This window comes from Selaginella moellendorffii, unplaced genomic scaffold (genome assembly GCF_000143415.4).
Source record: "Selaginella moellendorffii unplaced genomic scaffold, v1.0 SELMOscaffold_66, whole genome shotgun sequence".
NCBI classification, from domain to species: Eukaryota; Viridiplantae; Streptophyta; class Lycopodiopsida; order Selaginellales; family Selaginellaceae; genus Selaginella; species Selaginella moellendorffii.
Window position 1 is genome coordinate 838,659 of NW_003314327.1, and position 16,087 is coordinate 854,745.

General features: G+C 47.8%; 7 protein-coding genes across 8 annotated transcripts; 3 read left to right on the forward strand and 4 right to left on the reverse strand.

The window, feature by feature from the left end:
* Positions 1-1,938: 1,938 nt before the first annotated feature.
* On the reverse strand, positions 1,939-3,410 carry LOC9649686 (chitinase-like protein 1). Its single transcript, XM_002985262.2, has 3 exons — positions 2,957-3,410; positions 2,687-2,840; positions 1,939-2,633 (listed from the first exon to the last, which is right to left on the reverse strand). The coding sequence occupies exons 1-3, from the start codon at positions 3,297-3,299 to the stop codon at positions 2,237-2,239; spliced, it is 894 nt and encodes a 297-aa protein (XP_002985308.2). The 5' UTR covers positions 3,300-3,410; the 3' UTR covers positions 1,939-2,236.
* Positions 3,411-3,618: 208 nt separating this feature from the next.
* On the forward strand, positions 3,619-5,523 carry LOC9649687 (peptidyl-prolyl cis-trans isomerase CYP40). The gene is made up of 8 exons (XM_002985150.2): positions 3,619-3,813; positions 4,022-4,522; positions 4,595-4,682; positions 4,734-4,786; positions 4,844-4,948; positions 5,002-5,077; positions 5,142-5,179; positions 5,225-5,523. The coding sequence occupies exons 1-8, from the start codon at positions 3,643-3,645 to the stop codon at positions 5,276-5,278; spliced, it is 1,086 nt and encodes a 361-aa protein (XP_002985196.1). The 5' UTR covers positions 3,619-3,642; the 3' UTR covers positions 5,279-5,523.
* LOC9649324 (lysophospholipid acyltransferase LPEAT1) lies at positions 5,170-7,145 on the reverse strand. Its single transcript, XM_024659073.1, has 8 exons — positions 6,451-7,145; positions 6,300-6,395; positions 6,177-6,214; positions 6,045-6,109; positions 5,916-5,984; positions 5,737-5,870; positions 5,542-5,685; positions 5,170-5,471 (listed from the first exon to the last, which is right to left on the reverse strand). Exons 1-8 carry the CDS (start codon positions 7,123-7,125, stop codon positions 5,394-5,396), a joined length of 1,299 nt encoding a protein of 432 aa, XP_024514841.1. The 5' UTR covers positions 7,126-7,145; the 3' UTR covers positions 5,170-5,393.
* Positions 7,146-7,154: 9 nt separating this feature from the next.
* Positions 7,155-8,819, forward strand: LOC112340524 (DNA repair protein RAD51 homolog 3-like). Its single transcript, XM_024659076.1, has 9 exons — positions 7,155-7,289; positions 7,345-7,416; positions 7,490-7,612; positions 7,664-7,697; positions 7,772-7,842; positions 7,984-8,165; positions 8,223-8,354; positions 8,405-8,462; positions 8,540-8,819. Exons 1-9 carry the CDS (start codon positions 7,166-7,168, stop codon positions 8,680-8,682), a joined length of 939 nt encoding a protein of 312 aa, XP_024514844.1. The 5' UTR covers positions 7,155-7,165; the 3' UTR covers positions 8,683-8,819.
* LOC9649688 (26S proteasome regulatory subunit RPN13) lies at positions 8,440-10,375 on the reverse strand. Of its 2 annotated transcripts, none has more exons than XM_024659078.1 (13): positions 10,312-10,375; positions 10,157-10,249; positions 10,041-10,100; positions 9,929-9,967; positions 9,771-9,845; positions 9,635-9,698; positions 9,540-9,585; positions 9,355-9,485; positions 9,265-9,294; positions 9,110-9,207; positions 8,967-9,044; positions 8,852-8,906; positions 8,440-8,785 (listed from the first exon to the last, which is right to left on the reverse strand). In XM_024659078.1, the coding sequence occupies exons 1-13, from the start codon at positions 10,312-10,314 to the stop codon at positions 8,691-8,693; spliced, it is 867 nt and encodes a 288-aa protein (XP_024514846.1). In that variant the 5' UTR covers positions 10,315-10,375; the 3' UTR covers positions 8,440-8,690. The 2 variants fall into 2 exon arrangements, with proteins under 2 accessions (XP_024514846.1, XP_024514845.1); XM_024659077.1 differs by having other exon boundaries at positions 9,540-9,588.
* Positions 10,319-11,584, reverse strand: LOC9649689 (ubiquitin-conjugating enzyme E2 32). The gene is made up of 5 exons (XM_002985265.2): positions 11,454-11,584; positions 11,263-11,394; positions 11,118-11,202; positions 10,864-11,027; positions 10,319-10,796 (listed from the first exon to the last, which is right to left on the reverse strand). The coding sequence occupies exons 1-5, from the start codon at positions 11,568-11,570 to the stop codon at positions 10,386-10,388; spliced, it is 909 nt and encodes a 302-aa protein (XP_002985311.1). The 5' UTR covers positions 11,571-11,584; the 3' UTR covers positions 10,319-10,385.
* A 22-nt stretch (positions 11,585-11,606) lies between these two features.
* On the forward strand, positions 11,607-13,386 carry LOC9649690 (L-2-hydroxyglutarate dehydrogenase, mitochondrial). The gene is made up of 5 exons (XM_024659074.1): positions 11,607-11,833; positions 11,901-12,182; positions 12,527-12,960; positions 13,006-13,159; positions 13,223-13,386. The coding sequence occupies exons 1-5, from the start codon at positions 11,618-11,620 to the stop codon at positions 13,328-13,330; spliced, it is 1,194 nt and encodes a 397-aa protein (XP_024514842.1). The 5' UTR covers positions 11,607-11,617; the 3' UTR covers positions 13,331-13,386.
* The last annotated feature ends 2,701 nt before the right edge of the window (positions 13,387-16,087 follow it).

Here is a 16,087-nt window from a genome sequence, read left to right on the forward strand (position 1 = left end):
ATCTCCGCCTCCACCATCGGATCTTTGCCTCCACCATTGGATCTTTGCCTCCACCACCCAACACCGCCCAGAAGATCGCCGCAGTGCCATCTCCGCCTCCGCCATCGGATCTTTGCCTCAACGCCGCGCAAAAGAAGGGTTGATCGCTCTGCCACTCCCAATAGATAAGGCGGTTAACCATTTCCGTTAGCAATTTCGAGGATAATCCTTATTGAAATCCCTAATTTCCTATGAAAAATATAAATGTTTAGGGTTTATCTTGTGCAGATTGCCACTCGAGATTATCCTCGATAATTGCTAACCTCGGTTGGTTATCCCTTCCAAGAAGTATTTTTGTTTGTCATATTCAAGGCTGGCCATGCCAAATCTGAACCTAGTGATTTGTATATGCCTTTTTTTAATCAGTGGTTAAACCGTTTACCTAGTCATTTTACCTGTTTAACGTTTTGTCAAGGGATATTCCCAAACTCCTCGAAGATTAAATAAATTGCTATGCGTTGCATGTAGCAACACTTGGTTTGCGTAATGGTAGTTTCATTATTACTTATTAATCTAATTGATCAGATAAAGTTTATAATTATAAGCATGTTTGTAATTTATAAACACAAGATTAATCTTATTGCATATCAACCATTAGATGATAAAATAAAAAAGAATATACTAGAAAGGGTTTAAGAAAGTTTATAAATTATAAACATGTTTATAAATTATAAATACCAGATTAATCTAAATGAATACCAACCGTTAGATTGTAGAATATCCTAGAATATCCAAGCATATTCTAGGTATATTCACTACCATTCCTATAGGTTTGCTTAAGCAAACCAAAAAAGCAGCTAGGCCACTAAATACATTGAAAACAGTAGTATGAACCGCGCGTTTGAAGCTCAAATGGTTGATTGATCAAGCGTTGTTGTTTGTTCGCTCTAGTTGCAGCTGCAAGAATTTCCTGTAAAGTGCAGCCTGCTTGTACAGGGCACCCTCCTGTTGAAGGTGCTCCATCTCTGGATCCTCACAGAAGAGCACACTCGCACTCTTGAACCTCGCCCACTGCGCCGCCGAGGGGCCTCCTTTGAAGCTCCTCAGCTCAGGAATGAATCTCATCTTCAGCTCGTTCGACCGCCCTTCCTCCATCTGCAGCTGCTTCAGCAGCCTCCTGCTCGCCTCAACGCCCTCAGGAATCTTATACACCTCATGCATATCAACGGAAGAAGCGCTGCAGCAACATCCTCCCAAGCCTCTGCGTAAACCATCCAAAAGCTCAGCTCCTCGTCATCCGGATTCGCTTCCTGATCTGTTGTTGCAGCGCCAAGCACACTCTTCCAGATCTCATCGACCTGCGGCTTGGCCTCGCTCGAATCGGCAAGAAGCGTCTCCACTCGATCCTGCAACGAGAGCTTCCTGTACCTGCGCGTGAATCCTGCCGCTGCGACATGAGAATCCATAAACCCTAAACTCTTTTGCACTACTCCTAAATGTGGATGGACTCCATATTTCAATAAAATTTGTACCTATGTAAGACGTGGACATCCAGTTACGAAATCTTTGGATAAGTTTGTGGGGTAAATAACTAGCCAAATGCTAGTGAAAATGCAAGTCACTAGGGTAACTAAACCTCTGTTCGGTTGTTTTCACCAGAGTGTAGTTTCACTGAAAGAGGGCTGAGTAAAATAAAAATGATATATATGTTAATAATTTTCGGTTGACATGAGGGGCGAAAATGGCGGCTGGAGTACCAGTTGTCTTTGTACCCTGTTGAGAGTGGAGAGTGCTGTCGCTACTAACCACTTAGTGCCAAAAAAGTAAGGGAAACCTTGTAAAGAAAAATCAAACTGAGTCCCAGTGTGCTCTATTCTGCCTGGTATCTGGTTTATTGGATGTTGTCTGATAAGAGTTTAAAGATGACAAAGTGATAATTTATACGTAAAAAGTTGATAATTTAGTGAAAATGGTGGTCCAACTTTATTTGACGCTTTTTAAAATCCTATACCTTTAATACACACATGATTTGACAAAGAATTCAATCCGGTGTAGCAAGCAGTACAACCACATACCTCTACAAACCTGCTTGCCTGTTCCTCCTGTAGAGCTATCTTATAAAATTCTCGTCGCAGCAGTAGCATGGTAGCGAGAGTCTTCTCTCGTTATTCATTCCTCCCAGTACTACTAAAGCTTGGTTTTTCGATCGAGAGGAACTTCCGATCGAGCGTACCGCAATCCACCTGTGTGTGTGTGCTCACTGGACCGGGTTGGGAGGATTGAGAACTCCCTGCGATCCACAGTCGAGGTTGAGGCCCGGATCCACGTCCTTGTCAATGATGTTGAGGAAATAGTTGTAGTGGGCGATCCGGTCCTCCATCTTTGGATCGCTGCCGTGGCCACACTCGTCGTCTCCAGCCATGATGTTGATCGTCATTCCAAATCCGGGGCTCCTGAACGACAGAGTGTCGTTCCTGGATGGCTTCCACTTGTTGACCATCACCTCGTGTGGAGATGGCTGCTTGGGCTTGACGGGAGTGATCCACTTGAAGATCGCCGCCTGGAACGCCACTGTCGCGTTCTCGCTAACCATCTCTGGGTGATTCATGAGGTCGAGCTTGAGGTACTTTGCAGCGGGTCCATAGTTGTAGTTCCTGGCAAAACACAAGGAATAAGAAAAATCCCGGTTTTGGATCGAAGAACTTACCAGTAGAGTGGGAGAGCTCCTCGTCCATGGTAGCTGACACCTTTGGAGCAAGGATAGAGGAAACTATCCTCGCAGTAGATCTTTGGTGGACTAAGTTCTTCCTTGTAGCAAAGCCCCCACGCGTAAGGTCCCCCTTTAGCTGCCGAATAGCCACCTGAAATTTTCGCAAAGCAAAGCATTAGCCACGAGAGAAATTTTAAACTCTTCTCTAAAAGAGATCTAAGAAATCGCTTGTTCTTCCCTGGAGCTCCAGCAGATCTAAGAACTTACAAGTCGTCTCATGGGCCACATGAGCTAGAAATGCCGCAATCTCCCTCTTCTGGACCGTCTCGCCGCCAGTGACCCCAAACCCCTCTTTCTCCATGGTTTTGGCGGCCGTGATGAATGAGTAGTGGTCATAGAATCCCTGCGCGTGCGTCTGCGGCTCATTCCTGTGATTGAACATCAAATCGAAGAGATCACTGGTGAAGATCTCGGCCACCGTCTTGTTCTTGGGCTTGGCGGCGAGCTCTACATTGCCCCCCCCCTTGGCCGCGGCCAATCCCGCGAATCCCAGCGCCACTAGCACCCCAAGGAGCGCAATGCAGGAGGAGGCCGCCATACCTCGATTCATCCCCTGCCCAATCGCTAGAACCCTAGCTCTCCCAAGCCCTGGACTAGAATTTTTCTAGAGCGCCCTTCTTCGCTCCTCGCATCGTGTGACTTACCATCTACTGCATTGCAGGTGGGAAAATGGACCCCTGGCCAGCCAAGCTAGCGCTTTCACGAATACAAACGTGCCACGTGTAAGATTCGGAATAATATTTACCACCGGACGGCAGATGGTTTGTGGGTCCGAGGTCGAGGGTTCGAATCCCATCCCCAGTACGCGCCGACACGCGAATCTACTGATTCTCTCTTTCTTCCTCGTAGGGTTTAGGGTTCCAACGAACAGGGTGAGTAAGAGCGTGGTAGCAATGGCGCCGAATCCTCGGTGCTACATGGACATCAGCATTGGAGGCGAGCTCGAGGGCCGGATCGTCGTGGAGCTCTTCGCGGATATTGTTCCGCGCACCGCCGAGAATTTCCGGGCGCTGTGCACTGGCGAGAAAGGCGTCGGTTCTTCCGGATATCCGCTCCATTACAAGGTATCTGTTTCTTCTCGATGAAAAATCCTTCCTTTTCTTCACTTTCTCACTGACTTCTCTGCATTTTCATTGCGAGAATTTTATCTCTGTGTGAAGTTTTTCTTCATGCCTGTGTGAGATCATCTAGAAAAGTCATCTCCTTTTCTTCCAGCATCTCACTGACTCACTGACTTTTTCGCTTTCTCATTGGCTTCTCTCTTGCAAACAGGGCGTGGCTTTTCACCGCGTCATCAAAGGCTTCATGATCCAAGGCGGCGACTTCACCGCTGGCGACGGCACCGGCGGCGAATCCATCTACGGCCTCAAGTTCGACGACGAGAACTTCAAAGTGAAGCACGAGCGCAAGGGGCTGCTGTCCATGGCCAACTCGGGGCCCAACACCAACGGCTCCCAGTTCTTCATCACCACCGCTCGAGCCTCACATCTCGACGGCAAGCACGTCGTGTTTGGCAAAGTTCTCAAGGGAATGGGCGTGATTCGCAGCATGGAGCACGCTATCACGGACGACAAGGACCGGCCCGTGAATCCCCTGGTGGTGACCGAGTGTGGAGAGCTTCCGGAGGGAGCCGACGATGGAGTGTCGCTCTTCTGGAAGGACGGTGATATATTCCCGGACTGGCCAGCGGACTTGCCCGAGCAGCCAGAGGAGTCGGCCTGGTGGGTGTCGGCCGTGGAGACCGTCAAGAGCCTGGGAAACGATTGCTTCAAGGTGTGATTCTTTTCTTTCCTTTTGTTCGTTCGCATTCTATAGAGCTTTGGAACGTTATGTTTTTCTTCGTAGCGTGGCGACTATAAGATGGCGCTTCGCAAGTACAGAAAAGCCTTGAGATATTTGGACGTTTGCTGGGAAAAGGAAGAGATAGACGAAGGTTTGTCTCGCTCTTGTTTCGTTGGTTTCGAAAAAACGTTGTTTTTGGCAGAGAAGAGTAACAATCTGCGGAGGATTAAGTCCTTGGTTCTCACCAATAGCGCTGTAAGTCTCTATCTTTCTCTCATCTTCCTGCTTGGTCTCACTCTTTTGGTGCTTCAGGCCTGCAAACTTAGAGTTGGCGATGCTCGGGGTGCTCTGGTAGACACGGAGTACGCCATGAACAATGGAGAGCCCAATGTGAAGGCACTGTTTCGACAAGGCCAGGTGATTCTCACTGTATTTTTCTGCTTTTTCTAAGCTCTTCCTATTCTCTGTAGGCGTACCTGGCTTTAAACGACCTGGAAGCAGCAGTGGCAAGCCTGAGCAAAGCTCAAGAGATCCAGCCCAACGATGGTAAGTTCGATCTTTGCTCGTTCTTCTTCCACTTCTAGAAACCAATCGTTGTTTGACTGAGCAGCTGGTATCCGGAAAGAGCTCACAACAGCTAAGAACAAGGTAACGAAACGTTGTTGCTGGATCGCTTACCTAGTGGTATTACAGATACTAGCGAGACGGGATCAGGAACGCAAGGCCTACTCTAAAATGTTCCAGTGAGTACCTAGCCGGTGGAGGCGACCAAAGTTTTGTCTGCGTGGTAGCATGTGACAATGTGCACGGGCCGCTCAAAATTTGCTCCATTGTAAATGCTCTCCCCTCTCTCTTTCTCTCTTCAAGCAGTCGTTTTGCTCCGGATCGCGTTGAGATAGATCCGCTTTTCTTGCAGTCCAATGTCTGAGATTGTAAGCTTCTGCCGCAACGAACAACATGAAAATACTTGTCAAGCTAACATGACAAACCCATGATTTCACAAGCTTGACCTCTGCAGTTGCCATCAAAGTTCGTACACTGCTTGCGTAGAGCTTTGGATCTGCCTTCTCTTTGTCTGATGGACTGTAAACTGGCAATCTCGTAACCTCGAGGAAGTTGATTGGCTGGCATAGTAACAAGAGAATGTGGCGTACCTGGAAAAAGGTGAAAAAAGTCAGAAAGGATAATCGAAAGGAACAGCTTACCCCGGATATGGATTCCCAGGCCGGACTGAAACGAGTGTACGGGTATCTGAGCACAACGGGCAAGACTGGCGTCTGGCTTAGAAACGCACCCGTCTTGAACGGAAGGAGGTGCTTTCCATTAGTGGTTGTCCCTTCTGCAAAGTCAAATTTGCTGTGCGCCGGAAAAACTCTTGTGTTACCTGGAAAGAGAAGCATGATCTGAGCTCCTGGATCGCTGTGAGCAGCTCGAAGCCTCTCGCTGACGATTCCTGGAAAACGAAAGAAAAGGAAATCAAAAGCTTGCTTCGAATCTTCTTTGCTTCACTCACCAGAGACTCCTTTGGTATCCGATGTCTTTGATTCTCTCTGGACGTAAACGCATCCCAAACACTTGCTGCGCAGCCAAACAACGCCAATTAGACAAAAGGACATCACGTTTGTGTGAAGAAAGATCGTTCTACCTTATCAAGCCGACCAGAGGTAACTTGGCCACTGATTTCTTCGAGCCGGATGGAAGAAAAATTGCGTTAACCAGGCAAAGTACTACTATAGATGATTTCTTTTGCTACGAAAGAAGAATTCACCTTAGCAACGAAGCTCGGGAACGAAGCAGACATGTGGTAGAGGATGTCCAAATAGGATACATGATTTGAAACGATCGCTCCTGGTGTATCTTCCGCCTGGCAAGAGAACTTGGATCATCAAAGAAAGAATTACCATAAACTTAGATCTTACAGCTATGTGCTCGTATCCATCCGGACCAACTTGCGCTGCCCCTTGCTGCAAGGACGCTGCCGAGGAGGGCGATTCTTTCACCTTGATCCAATAGAATCCCAGCACGAAGAGCATCACCCGCGCGAAGAACCTCCCCGAGGACGCGATGATCCAGCGCCGGAAGCCCCGCAGATACTCGTAGTTCTCCTGACCCTCCTCGTCCGATGGCGATCTAAACAGCGTGAAAATCCGGCAGATTACGTAGTAGATGAGCAAGACCAGGAAGAGCAGCACGAATCGGAGAGGAACGATGGTGAGGAGCGCAGCAGCCAGCTTCGCCCTCTCGCCCCAGGGCAATGCGCCGCGGCCGAGGGCGCCATAGCAGTCGTCCCTCACATAGGCCGCATATTTCGACTCCATCTCCTCCAAGCTCTCGATCTTGCTCGCCGCCGCTGCCACTGCCGATTCTGGCGGCGCCGCAGCCGCCTCCGCCGCTCCATTCGCCGCGGATTGGAGGAGAGGCGCTTCGTCTGCCCTGCTGCTGCCGCTATCATCCTCTTCTTCCACGGCTTTCCCCTCGGCGACGCCATTCGCGGGATCGCTGGCCTTGTGATCTTGGCCACCGCCACTATCGATCATCTCCACTCTGGATTCTTCCTCGGTGGCCTTGGCGCCCATGAGCTCCATCTCCCTCATACTGTTTTTAGGGCATTTGCTTCTTTTGCCCTAAAGAAGTATGGACGACGGTGGCAGCATTGCGCGGCTCGGCCTACCGCCATATCTCCGATCCAAGCTCCTTGCTTGCGGCTATTCTTCCATCGCGGATCTCCACGGCGCATCGCCTCTGGATCTCGCACGAGGTGTGTTTCTTGTGAGAAAATGCAGCCATGCTTGAGAATGTATTTCCATTTCCAGACGCATCGATCTCTTCCGATGAGGCGCTCTCTGTTCTGCGGCGAATCGGAGCTACTCCAGCGCCTATTGCTGGTAAGAGAATTCGATTGGAGTCCCTGGAATGAGCCTCTCGTTCTTTTTTTTCTCTCCCTCTTTTTCCACTCAGGAGCAAAGACTGCTTGGGATTTGATGTCGTTTGATCGATCCCGGAGCCGGATTGGAACTGGCTGCAGTGGTTTGGATCGAGTTTTCGGCGGTGGAGTCGCCTCCAAGGAGCTGACGGAAATTTGTAAGGAGAAGAGTGTATAGAGACGAGAAAATCACGATCCTTCTTCTCCAGGTGGTGCTCCGGGGATTGGAAAAACGCAGCTCGGGTATGGACTCACGCTTTTCATTCTAGATCACAGCGAGATCACTTCTAAAGTCTCTAATTTTTTCTTTTTCACAGGATGCAGCTTGCTATAAACGTCCAACTCCCTCGATCTCTAGGTGGTCTCAATGGTCACGCTGTCTACATTGGTACGTATGGAAATTCTTATCTCTTGGAAACGAGAACTTTGCTACTGTGTGGAAGTTTTGTCTCTTCTTTTTTACGAGTGATAAGAATGAGAGAAAGCTTCGTATGTTCTAAAACACTAATCCTTTTTTTTGCTCGAGCAGACACGGAAGGCAGCTTTATGATGGAGAGAGTGCTCCAAATGGCTCAACGAAGTGCTCTTGTGACGCCCGATCAAAGCGTCGAGTCTCTCCTCTCGCACATTTTCTACTTCCGCGTCTTCGATTCCACCGAGCAGATCGCCACCATCAACAGCCTCAATAAGTTCCTGGAAGAACACAAGGAGGTACTATACCACTAGACTCCGTTTGCTCCTCCCGCTTCTACTTAAAACGATTTCTAGGTGAAACTCCTTGTCATCGACAGTGTCACATTTCACTTCCGCCAAGACTTCCACGATCTGGCTCTCCGGGCCCGGCTGCTCAACAGCATGGCTCAGAAGCTCATGGCATTGGCTCACCATCATGAACTCGCGGTATGGCAATACTTTCTAGTCTTTGACAAGTTTTGCGATACGAATCACAGGTAGTTCTCGTGAACCAAGTGACAACCAAAGGCAATGGAGAAATCAGGCCTGCTTTAGGTGAGCTAGATTTTCATTCATCGATTCAAAAGGTCTCGTTATTTGAGATTGATAGTTCCTTCTTTTCTTTCTTAAAGGTGAAAGCTGGTCTCATGCTTGTACAAACCGCGTGATCTTACGCTGGGAGGGAGGAAAACGCCAGGCTTGTATGTTCAAGTCCCCATCTCTTCCTCCAGCAAAATCCAGTTTCTCAATTACTACTAGAGGGATCGGAGAGTGACAAATCACTCACTCGTCCATGTCATCCACGTCGCGCTGCGAATGGTCCCCAGCTTCCACCTGGTTTTGTATCGCTTCTAGAAACGATGCTACAGTGAAGTCACCTGTTGAAAAGCAATAAATTTGTTTCTCAAGATCTACAAACAGTAAGAAAGTGAATCCACACTCACACTGACTCGGATCAATGCCAAACTGTTGCAAATCCATTTGACCCGACCTGAGAGCCTGGATCATTGTCAAGTTGGTGAGAAACAAGCAAAAGAAGTTAAAAAAGTTTTTACTTACGTGAGTGAACATGTCAAGCTGCTGACGAAACTGTGGGCTCTGCATTAAATCCGCGATGGCCTCGGGTGTCCATTTCCCCTGCTTGGATAAATGCAAGTTGCTTCAGTCGTGGGGACCAAGGACCAGCAAAAGTATCGCATTACCTCGGGAAGATACTGAGACAGTCTCTCCTCCCATTGGTGGGAGTTTTCAAGCAGCGGGAGGACATGATCCGGTTTAAGAACGTCCGTCAGACTAGGCCCTGCAGAAGAGGGAATGAACGAAACAATGTATTTGTTTATAGGAAAGGAAAACTCACCTGGATCTTGGAATGCTCTTGATGTCCCCCCTACAAGAAGAAAAAAGAAAAATCTCCATGAGTATAGCAGAGAATTAAGTTTTGCTCTACCGTGGCCATTCAGGCTCTGGCCGAGGTTTGCCAGTATCTGTTGTAGCTCGGCGAGCTGCACGGGAGGATTTCTGATGTTCTCGACCGCTCCTCCTCCGGACGGGGTGGCTTTCCCAGTATCGTCAGCAGTGCTGGCACAACCATCATCAGACGTGAAAGAGCAAACACAGAATCTCAGGACTTACTTGACAATGTCACGCTCGATACTTTCCTCTACCGACGCTTCCTCCACTACTAGGAAAGAACTTCAATGCAGTCACTGTCAAAGGAAACGACATACCCGGCTGATTGATTTGGATGTTCACGGCGTCGCACAGCCTCTCGTCACCCGCAGGATTTGGCTCCTGGATGCAAGAAAAATGCGACACGAGAGCTTTAACAGCTGTAGAAGAAAATCTAGAAGCAGTTCTATCTACCTGGAGCCAGAAGAACATCTTTCTATCATCAGTCTTGAACTTTAGGATGTAAACTCGGCCATTGGATTGCTGGACCTACACCATAGAAATCACACTGCCTAATAAGACCACCTAAACGATCGAGACTCGTGAAGAAAAATAAAAAATCAAGTTCTTACCTTCTCAAAGATTGCTTCATCCGCGAAGACGATTTGATCCTATTGCATTGTCCATGTCAGACACAAAGAAGAGAGAAAAGAGAGAAAATCCAAATCACAGAGCTATGCTTACGTCCTCCACAGCTCCCGACACGCGATCCTGCCACTGGACGTGCACAAGCCCGGCCTCGTCCTGAGAATTTCGATTGCGCGAGCTGAGAATCCACCGAAATTTTATCAAATCCTTACCCTGGCTATGCAAAACAAGCCCTTCCTTGGATCCGCGCGGACCTGGACTCCCTCCATCAGCATTTTGCCCGCCTTGAATACAAGCACCGTCTCCTGCAAGAGCACACGCGAGCGCTGGTGAGAAGAACGCGACGCGACGAGCGCGAAGTGAGAACCATGGCGGAAGAGAGAAGAAGAGATTCCTTGGCCCGCCTCCTAGGGCTTTCTTAAACCCTAGTTCTTTATTTTGCTATATCACATAGCCGTAGTACCGGAGGGCCTTCCTCACGAGGATGCCAACGATGGCTATCGCCAGCCCAATCGCCAATGCCGTCAAGCCGAAATCGCTAGACTGCTGTACCGCTTGCTCTTCCGATCTCCCCGCTCGAATTCCAGCCGCGGGAATCGCCGCTACTGCTGCTGGTGGTGGTGGTGGATTCACAGCGTTGATCGTTGCTGGAGCTGGAGCTATAAGAGCTGGCGCTGGAGCTAGAACTGGAGCTAGAGCTGGAGCTGGATCTAGAGCTGGAGCCGGAGCTAAATCTCGAGAAGCTGGAGATGGAGTAGCTTCCACTTCTACACGATTATTTTCTGCGTCTTCCGGCGGTGATTCTTTCGTGTCTGGCACGGGATGCGCTCTCTTCATCATCTCGACATGGATCTGGAAAACCATGGAAGTTATGGCGATTTGATCGCTTCGAGGGCGATGAAAATAAGTAAATGCTTGCCTCGTCGATCAGCTTCTGGCGCTCGGGAGTGCTAACTCTTGGAGCGGCATCGCGGGACTTGATCGCGAGAGCCCTCCTTTCTTCCTTGGTGTAGTCGAGGGATCCGATAGCTCCTTCTGGCTTTGTCGGCATAAAGGCGATGAGAGCTACCAGAGCAGTGCGAACTACACGAAGAAAAAGAAAAGAAAAGCGTCAGTCCTTCTCACTCGATCGAATCGAAGGCAAAGTAAAGAACTGGACAAAGCTTCACTCACCACTCCAAGAAGGCTGCCAAAACTCTGGATGATGCGCTGATATGCTCAAGCAAATCTTTGTTTTGGTCTCAAATCTTCCATTGGGCTGAGCGAGAGAGACATCGAGAGATTATCGCCAAAACAATCGTCACAAGTAGCCACTCACCGTCAAAAGCACGAACTCTGGCGGCTTGAGAGGATACTCTGGAGGGAGCTGGATCCTGCCATGGTAAATTCCGCCCTCGAATTCGGTGTCTTTCGGACCCCGGATCGCGAATTGCCACTCAAAAATGTTGTCCTGCGACAGATCGAGAAGAAATCAAGAAGGAAATCTGGAAGAAGAAGTCGATCGCTCACCTCCAGCGGCATGCTCACGTAGTCATCGTTGGGATTGTTCTGGAGCTCCTTCACCTCCTGCAAGATGCGCTTCACGGCCGGATTGCGCACGTTGAAGCGCTCTCCCCCCTCAGCCATAAAGAACCCTAAAATTTCCTCCAAGAGAGGAAAGTCTAGAACCCTAAATGCGACGATGGTGTTCGATCCGGGCTCCCAGGGAGGCGGTGGAATGCGTCGTGATCGGCGCGGGCATCGTCGGGATGGCGATCGCGCGGCAGCTCGCCATCGCAGGGAAGAATGTCGTGGTTGTGGAAGCTGGATCCGCAGTAGGGACAGGCACCAGCTCCAGGAACAGTCAAGTAATCCATGCCGGGATCTACTATCCCGTTGGATCGCTCAAGGTTTGCTCGATTTGTCGCTTGAAATTCCAGCTCCGCGAATCTCTCGCTCTGTGCCACTGTCAGGCAGGCCGCTCTGTGCGTTCTAGGGAACAAGGCGATGTATGCCTACTGCCAGGAGCGATCCATTCCTTTCAAAAGATTGGGGAAGTTGATCGTGGCCACTTCGCTCCAGCAGGAGAAGACGCTACTTCGATTGCAAGAGACCGGTGTTGCGAATGGCGCCGAGGATTTGCGGGTGATCACAGCTGCCGAGGCGATGGCGATGGAGCCCGAGCTGAATTGCGTGAAAGCGCTGTGGTCGCCATCCACGGGAATTGTTGATAGTCACTCTTTAATGCTCTCACTCCAGGTATGTTCTTACTCCATCTTTTTTTCTCGCTTCTCTTGTTCTTCTTTAGTTCTACGTGATGCGTGAACTCTATTTTTCTTTTCTCAATGCTCTTCTATGTTCTTCGTTTTGTTTTTCGTCGGCTTGTTTGCCATTAAGTTACAACCTTGTCCTCTAGTTTTTTCTCTCGCTTTTTACATTTAGTTCTTCTCTGCATGCTTCGAAACTTCTTTGGTTGTCCATCGAATCTTATGCGTGAACTCTAGTTTTTCTTTCTCAATCCTTTCTTTTTTTCCTCTCTTCTGTGTTCTTCGTTTTGTTTTTGCTTTGTGGGTGCGACTTTGTGGATTTTTTCTCTTAAACAGGCAGATGCCGAGGAGAAAGGCGTAGCACTCGCGCTCAACAGCACTGTTCTCGGTGGCACAGTTCGACCCGACGGAGGACTGAACATCGTCGTCCACGAGACAAGCAGCGCTGCAAACAAACCGGTTGACGAGCTCGTGAGCACAGCTGAGATGGTACTCTCCGCAAGCTATGTGATCAACTCCGCTGGCTTGCACGCAACAGCCATCGCTCGAAACATCGAAGGCTTGAGCAGCAGTAGCATTCCTGAGAACTACTTCGCCAAAGGGAACTACTTCGCCATTTCATCCTCCAAGGCACAGTTTTCGCACTTGATCTACCCGGTTCCCGAGGAAGGAGGTCTCGGAGTACACTTGACTATCGATCTCGGAGGTGCCACAAGATTTGGACCGGACGTTCAGTGGCTAAACCTTTCGACGACAAGCGTGACAACCGAGTAAATGACCACTCTTTATCTTTCGTTCATACCTTTGTTCCACAGGTTTGACTACAGTGTGGATCCAGCGAGAGCTCGCAGCTTCTACCCAGAGATTCGGAAATACTTCCCAGGACTTCCAGATGAAAGCTTGGTTCCAGATTACTCTGGAGTGCGTTCCAAGCTCCGTGGAGGAAGTGGCTTCGACTTCATGATCCAAGTGAGTGAATCAAATTTTCGTTTTTGTTTTCCGGGTTTCACGTTGGATCTATTTATGTCGCAGGGAAAGAAGCATCATGGCATTCCAGGCCTCATCCATCTATTCGGGATTGAATCGCCGGGCTTGACCGCGTGTATGGAAATCGCCAAGCGAGTTTGCCAAATTCTTTAGGCTGACACGTTGTACGAGTTCAGTACGAAAGAAAATTATGTCTCGTTCTCTCTAAAGTCTTTTCTATGTTCTCCTTCCAGGAACTGGTTACTTGAGGGAGCGCAAGAGCTGGTTGGATCGCTCAAGCAGTGGACAGCTTCGAGCGTGAGGTATGTTCTTCTAACTAGCAAGGATGAACAACTCATGATTGTTAGTAGCCACTGGATTACAAATGAGAAGGCCTCTTGCTGTGCAAAAGTTTTGGAGTTTTATCTAAGGAGATGCAACCTGGATAGAACTTCATCAATTCGAAAAGAACGCTTCGCCACTTTTCAGGAATGTCTTCCACGGTGTCGATCATATCAGAGCAATGGACCACAAGCTTACGGGCTCCCTGGTCTCTGAACAAGACCCCCAAGAAAGAGATGTCGCCATCAGGGTAAAAATAAACATTCAACCAAAGGTGGAAATCAAGTGCCTAAGCTATGTGGATTGCCTTGGCATTGGAGTGCCTACAAGAAGAAGATCAAAGGATAGAAAAATAGAAAACCATAACGAGTGTAGTGTTTCACGCACCTGTAACGAGCTGGCGTCGAAATGGACGCTTCGCAAGTTGACCAAGGGCTCCAGAAGAAGGGAAATGCTCATCTTGTGCTTGCTTTCCAGATTCATGAAGGTAATCTCTGTGATTGTGGGCATGAGCTCGAAGAGCCTCACCAATTCATCCAGCTCCCAGTATCCTCTGATTTGCAAGCTCCTGAGCTTGTCAAACTTCGAGTTTGCAGTGAGCGTACATCGTCAGAACTTCTAGGCTCTCCGATTGGAAACTGAGGCAGATGTCCTGTTTGAACCTGCCAACCTTGAAGGTAGTCAGCCGGGGAGTGTCGAGGAAAATTTCGAAAGAGCTCAAAATGCCGTCCAGCCATATCCACATCAAAGTGAATCTCTTGAGGCTGGCGCTCGACACTGTGAGATGGGCCCTGGCGAGAGCCTCAAGACACTCGACGGCAAGCTCCTCACGTAGCGAGAAGACGCCTGAAGTAATTGATTTGACTCAGCCATTCAGGTGCACTAAAAATCTCTCGACTGTGAGATGTTTATGGTGTGCAATTTGTAAAAGGGTGGATTTTACAATAAGCAGATTTCACTCATACCACGTGTCTGGCTGCTATTGGTCCACATGTAATATAAGTACAAGGATAGAATATTTTATGAATATCCAATCCTTATGCCCCGGATGGGGAGCAATGATCCATGCTATGTGCCAAATGGAGCTATTCATGGCTCATAAACCCATTCATCCCATGCATTCAAGCAAGTTGTTAATGTTACAAACCAAATGGACAATCAACCAAATTGTGTACTATACTACCTTATCTAGAGCATTATGTTCTCACTTCTTGCTCTTATTGCTCATGGCAATAGCTCCATTGCAAAGCCGTGGATATATACCATTTAGAGTCATGTCTCTAATGCATCTTATTGGCACAATTTTCAATTATTTTACTCTATTGTAGAAAAAATTTTAAGCAACTCTATAAGAGTAAAAGGAGTGGAACTACTTCCCTCTAGAAAGGGGGGTGGAAGCACACCATAGCCTTTAAGGTTTTCACCATCATTGTCATATGTTAACATTGGCTTATTTACATTTAAAAATCAAAAAATAAAGAAAATATTCATTTGTGTAATGCATCTTACCAGTCGTATGGCTTAGAGCCACTATCTCCAGTGACAAGGATGTCTCTGGAGATTCTTGGTGTGATTCATCCCCACCATCACTTTGTTCTTCAATTTTGGTGATATCCATATTATCTTATACGAGGAGAGTTTCTTCTGGCAATGGAAGAATATCCTCATCCGTAGAGTTTTCTTTTTCATTATTCTTGTCGTGGTTTGGTTTTTGCATGGCTGGCCTTGGGAGAAATGACTCTATCACTAAGGGATCATCATTTGCAGTTAAGGCATTTATATCAATTACAATTGCAAAGACCACAACTTATATTTGTGAAGAGGGGATATAAAAAAGATAATGACTTATATTCGTGAACATCTTTTAATTCTAGTGCTCGGGCTTGTTTTTGATAACTTAGCCAATGTTTGTTAATAAGATGCTCCATAACATTGTATAAATAGATTACTGTTTCCTGGTTGCTACTGGCTTTGTTTGCTATAGCTCCCCATGATGTTTAAAGAGGCTAGTAGCAAGGCTAAATAGAGTTGAGGCCAAATTTTGCAAACTCGACATGAGCTTCACCACTATTAGACTACCTTTCAAGTCGGACAAATGCTCCTAAATTGGTCATGGATAAAGGTTGAATTCCTAAGGCTTGGGGTGATAGTAGAATCACATGTTGGGCCATGCTAAGCTAGAAAGGAATACTGGAGTATAAGCCACCCCATATGAGAGACTCTAAGAGGTCTACTGCCAACTTGTCAAGTTTCATCACCTTCACTAATGACTCTTTTTTCCAGCTATACAAGTGTAGATGCTAAGTCTTCGGGATTGCAATCCACTTGGTGACAAAAGCTGTAGTGAACAGCCAGGGGGACAAAGGTTGTCATAGATGACATACCCTTTGGATTGACTACCATAACATCCACAATGACAAAATAAAAATTGTTAATTGTTATTGGCATAGGTGCCACAAGCGGTGAGAGAGTCTAGCATAGTGAAATGAAAATGAGTCAATGAATCCAAGGAAAAAAAATGAAGAGTGCATGAGGTCATGTTATACCTATAGCTCATATGGCAACCCGCCTTGAGGGTCAGCTTGAAGA

Coding starts and splice junctions, on each gene's coding strand:
- LOC9649689 (XM_002985265.2), bottom strand. CDS start 11,570: ATGGCTGAGGGGGGAGAGCGCTTCAACGTGCGCAATCCGGCCGTGAAG. Junction 11,028..11,117: donor TTGGCAGCCTTCTTGGAGTG/GTGAGTGAAGCT, acceptor TTCTTCGTGTAG/TTCGCACTGCTCTGGTAGCT. Junction 10,797..10,863: donor GCCAGAAGCTGATCGACGAG/GCAAGCATTTAC, acceptor ATGGTTTTCCAG/ATCCATGTCGAGATGATGAA.
- LOC9649686 (XM_002985262.2), bottom strand. CDS start 3,299: ATGAATCGAGGTATGGCGGCCTCCTCCTGCATTGCGCTCCTTGGGGTG. Junction 2,841..2,956: donor TGTGGCCCATGAGACGACTT/GTAAGTTCTTAG, acceptor CGAAAATTTCAG/GTGGCTATTCGGCAGCTAAA. Junction 2,634..2,686: donor GGAGCTCTCCCACTCTACTG/GTAAGTTCTTCG, acceptor GTGTTTTGCCAG/GAACTACAACTATGGACCCG.
- LOC112340524 (XM_024659076.1), top strand. CDS start 7,166: ATGGACGACGGTGGCAGCATTGCGCGGCTCGGCCTACCGCCATATCTC. Junction 7,843..7,983: donor TGGTCACGCTGTCTACATTG/GTACGTATGGAA, acceptor TTGCTCGAGCAG/ACACGGAAGGCAGCTTTATG. Junction 8,463..8,539: donor AGAAATCAGGCCTGCTTTAG/GTGAGCTAGATT, acceptor TCTTTCTTAAAG/GTGAAAGCTGGTCTCATGCT.
- LOC9649324 (XM_024659073.1), bottom strand. CDS start 7,125: ATGAGGGAGATGGAGCTCATGGGCGCCAAGGCCACCGAGGAAGAATCC. Junction 6,215..6,299: donor TCCCGAGCTTCGTTGCTAAG/GTGAATTCTTCT, acceptor TCCGGCTCGAAG/AAATCAGTGGCCAAGTTACC. Junction 6,110..6,176: donor CCTCTGGTCGGCTTGATAAG/GTAGAACGATCT, acceptor TTGGCTGCGCAG/CAAGTGTTTGGGATGCGTTT.
- LOC9649687 (XM_002985150.2), top strand. CDS start 3,643: ATGGCGCCGAATCCTCGGTGCTACATGGACATCAGCATTGGAGGCGAG. Junction 4,523..4,594: donor TGGGAAACGATTGCTTCAAG/GTGTGATTCTTT, acceptor TTTTCTTCGTAG/CGTGGCGACTATAAGATGGC. Junction 4,683..4,733: donor AAAGGAAGAGATAGACGAAG/GTTTGTCTCGCT, acceptor TGTTTTTGGCAG/AGAAGAGTAACAATCTGCGG.
- LOC9649688 (XM_024659077.1), bottom strand. Junction 10,101..10,156: donor GCTTGTTTTGCATAGCCAGG/GTAAGGATTTGA, acceptor CGAAATTCTCAG/GACGAGGCCGGGCTTGTGCA. Junction 9,589..9,634: donor CATCCAAATCAATCAGCCGG/GTATGTCGTTTC, acceptor GTTCTTTCCTAG/TAGTGGAGGAAGCGTCGGTA.
- LOC9649690 (XM_024659074.1), top strand. CDS start 11,618: ATGCGACGATGGTGTTCGATCCGGGCTCCCAGGGAGGCGGTGGAATGC. Junction 12,183..12,526: donor CTTTAATGCTCTCACTCCAG/GTATGTTCTTAC, acceptor TCTCTTAAACAG/GCAGATGCCGAGGAGAAAGG. Junction 12,961..13,005: donor ACGACAAGCGTGACAACCGA/GTAAATGACCAC, acceptor TTTGTTCCACAG/GTTTGACTACAGTGTGGATC.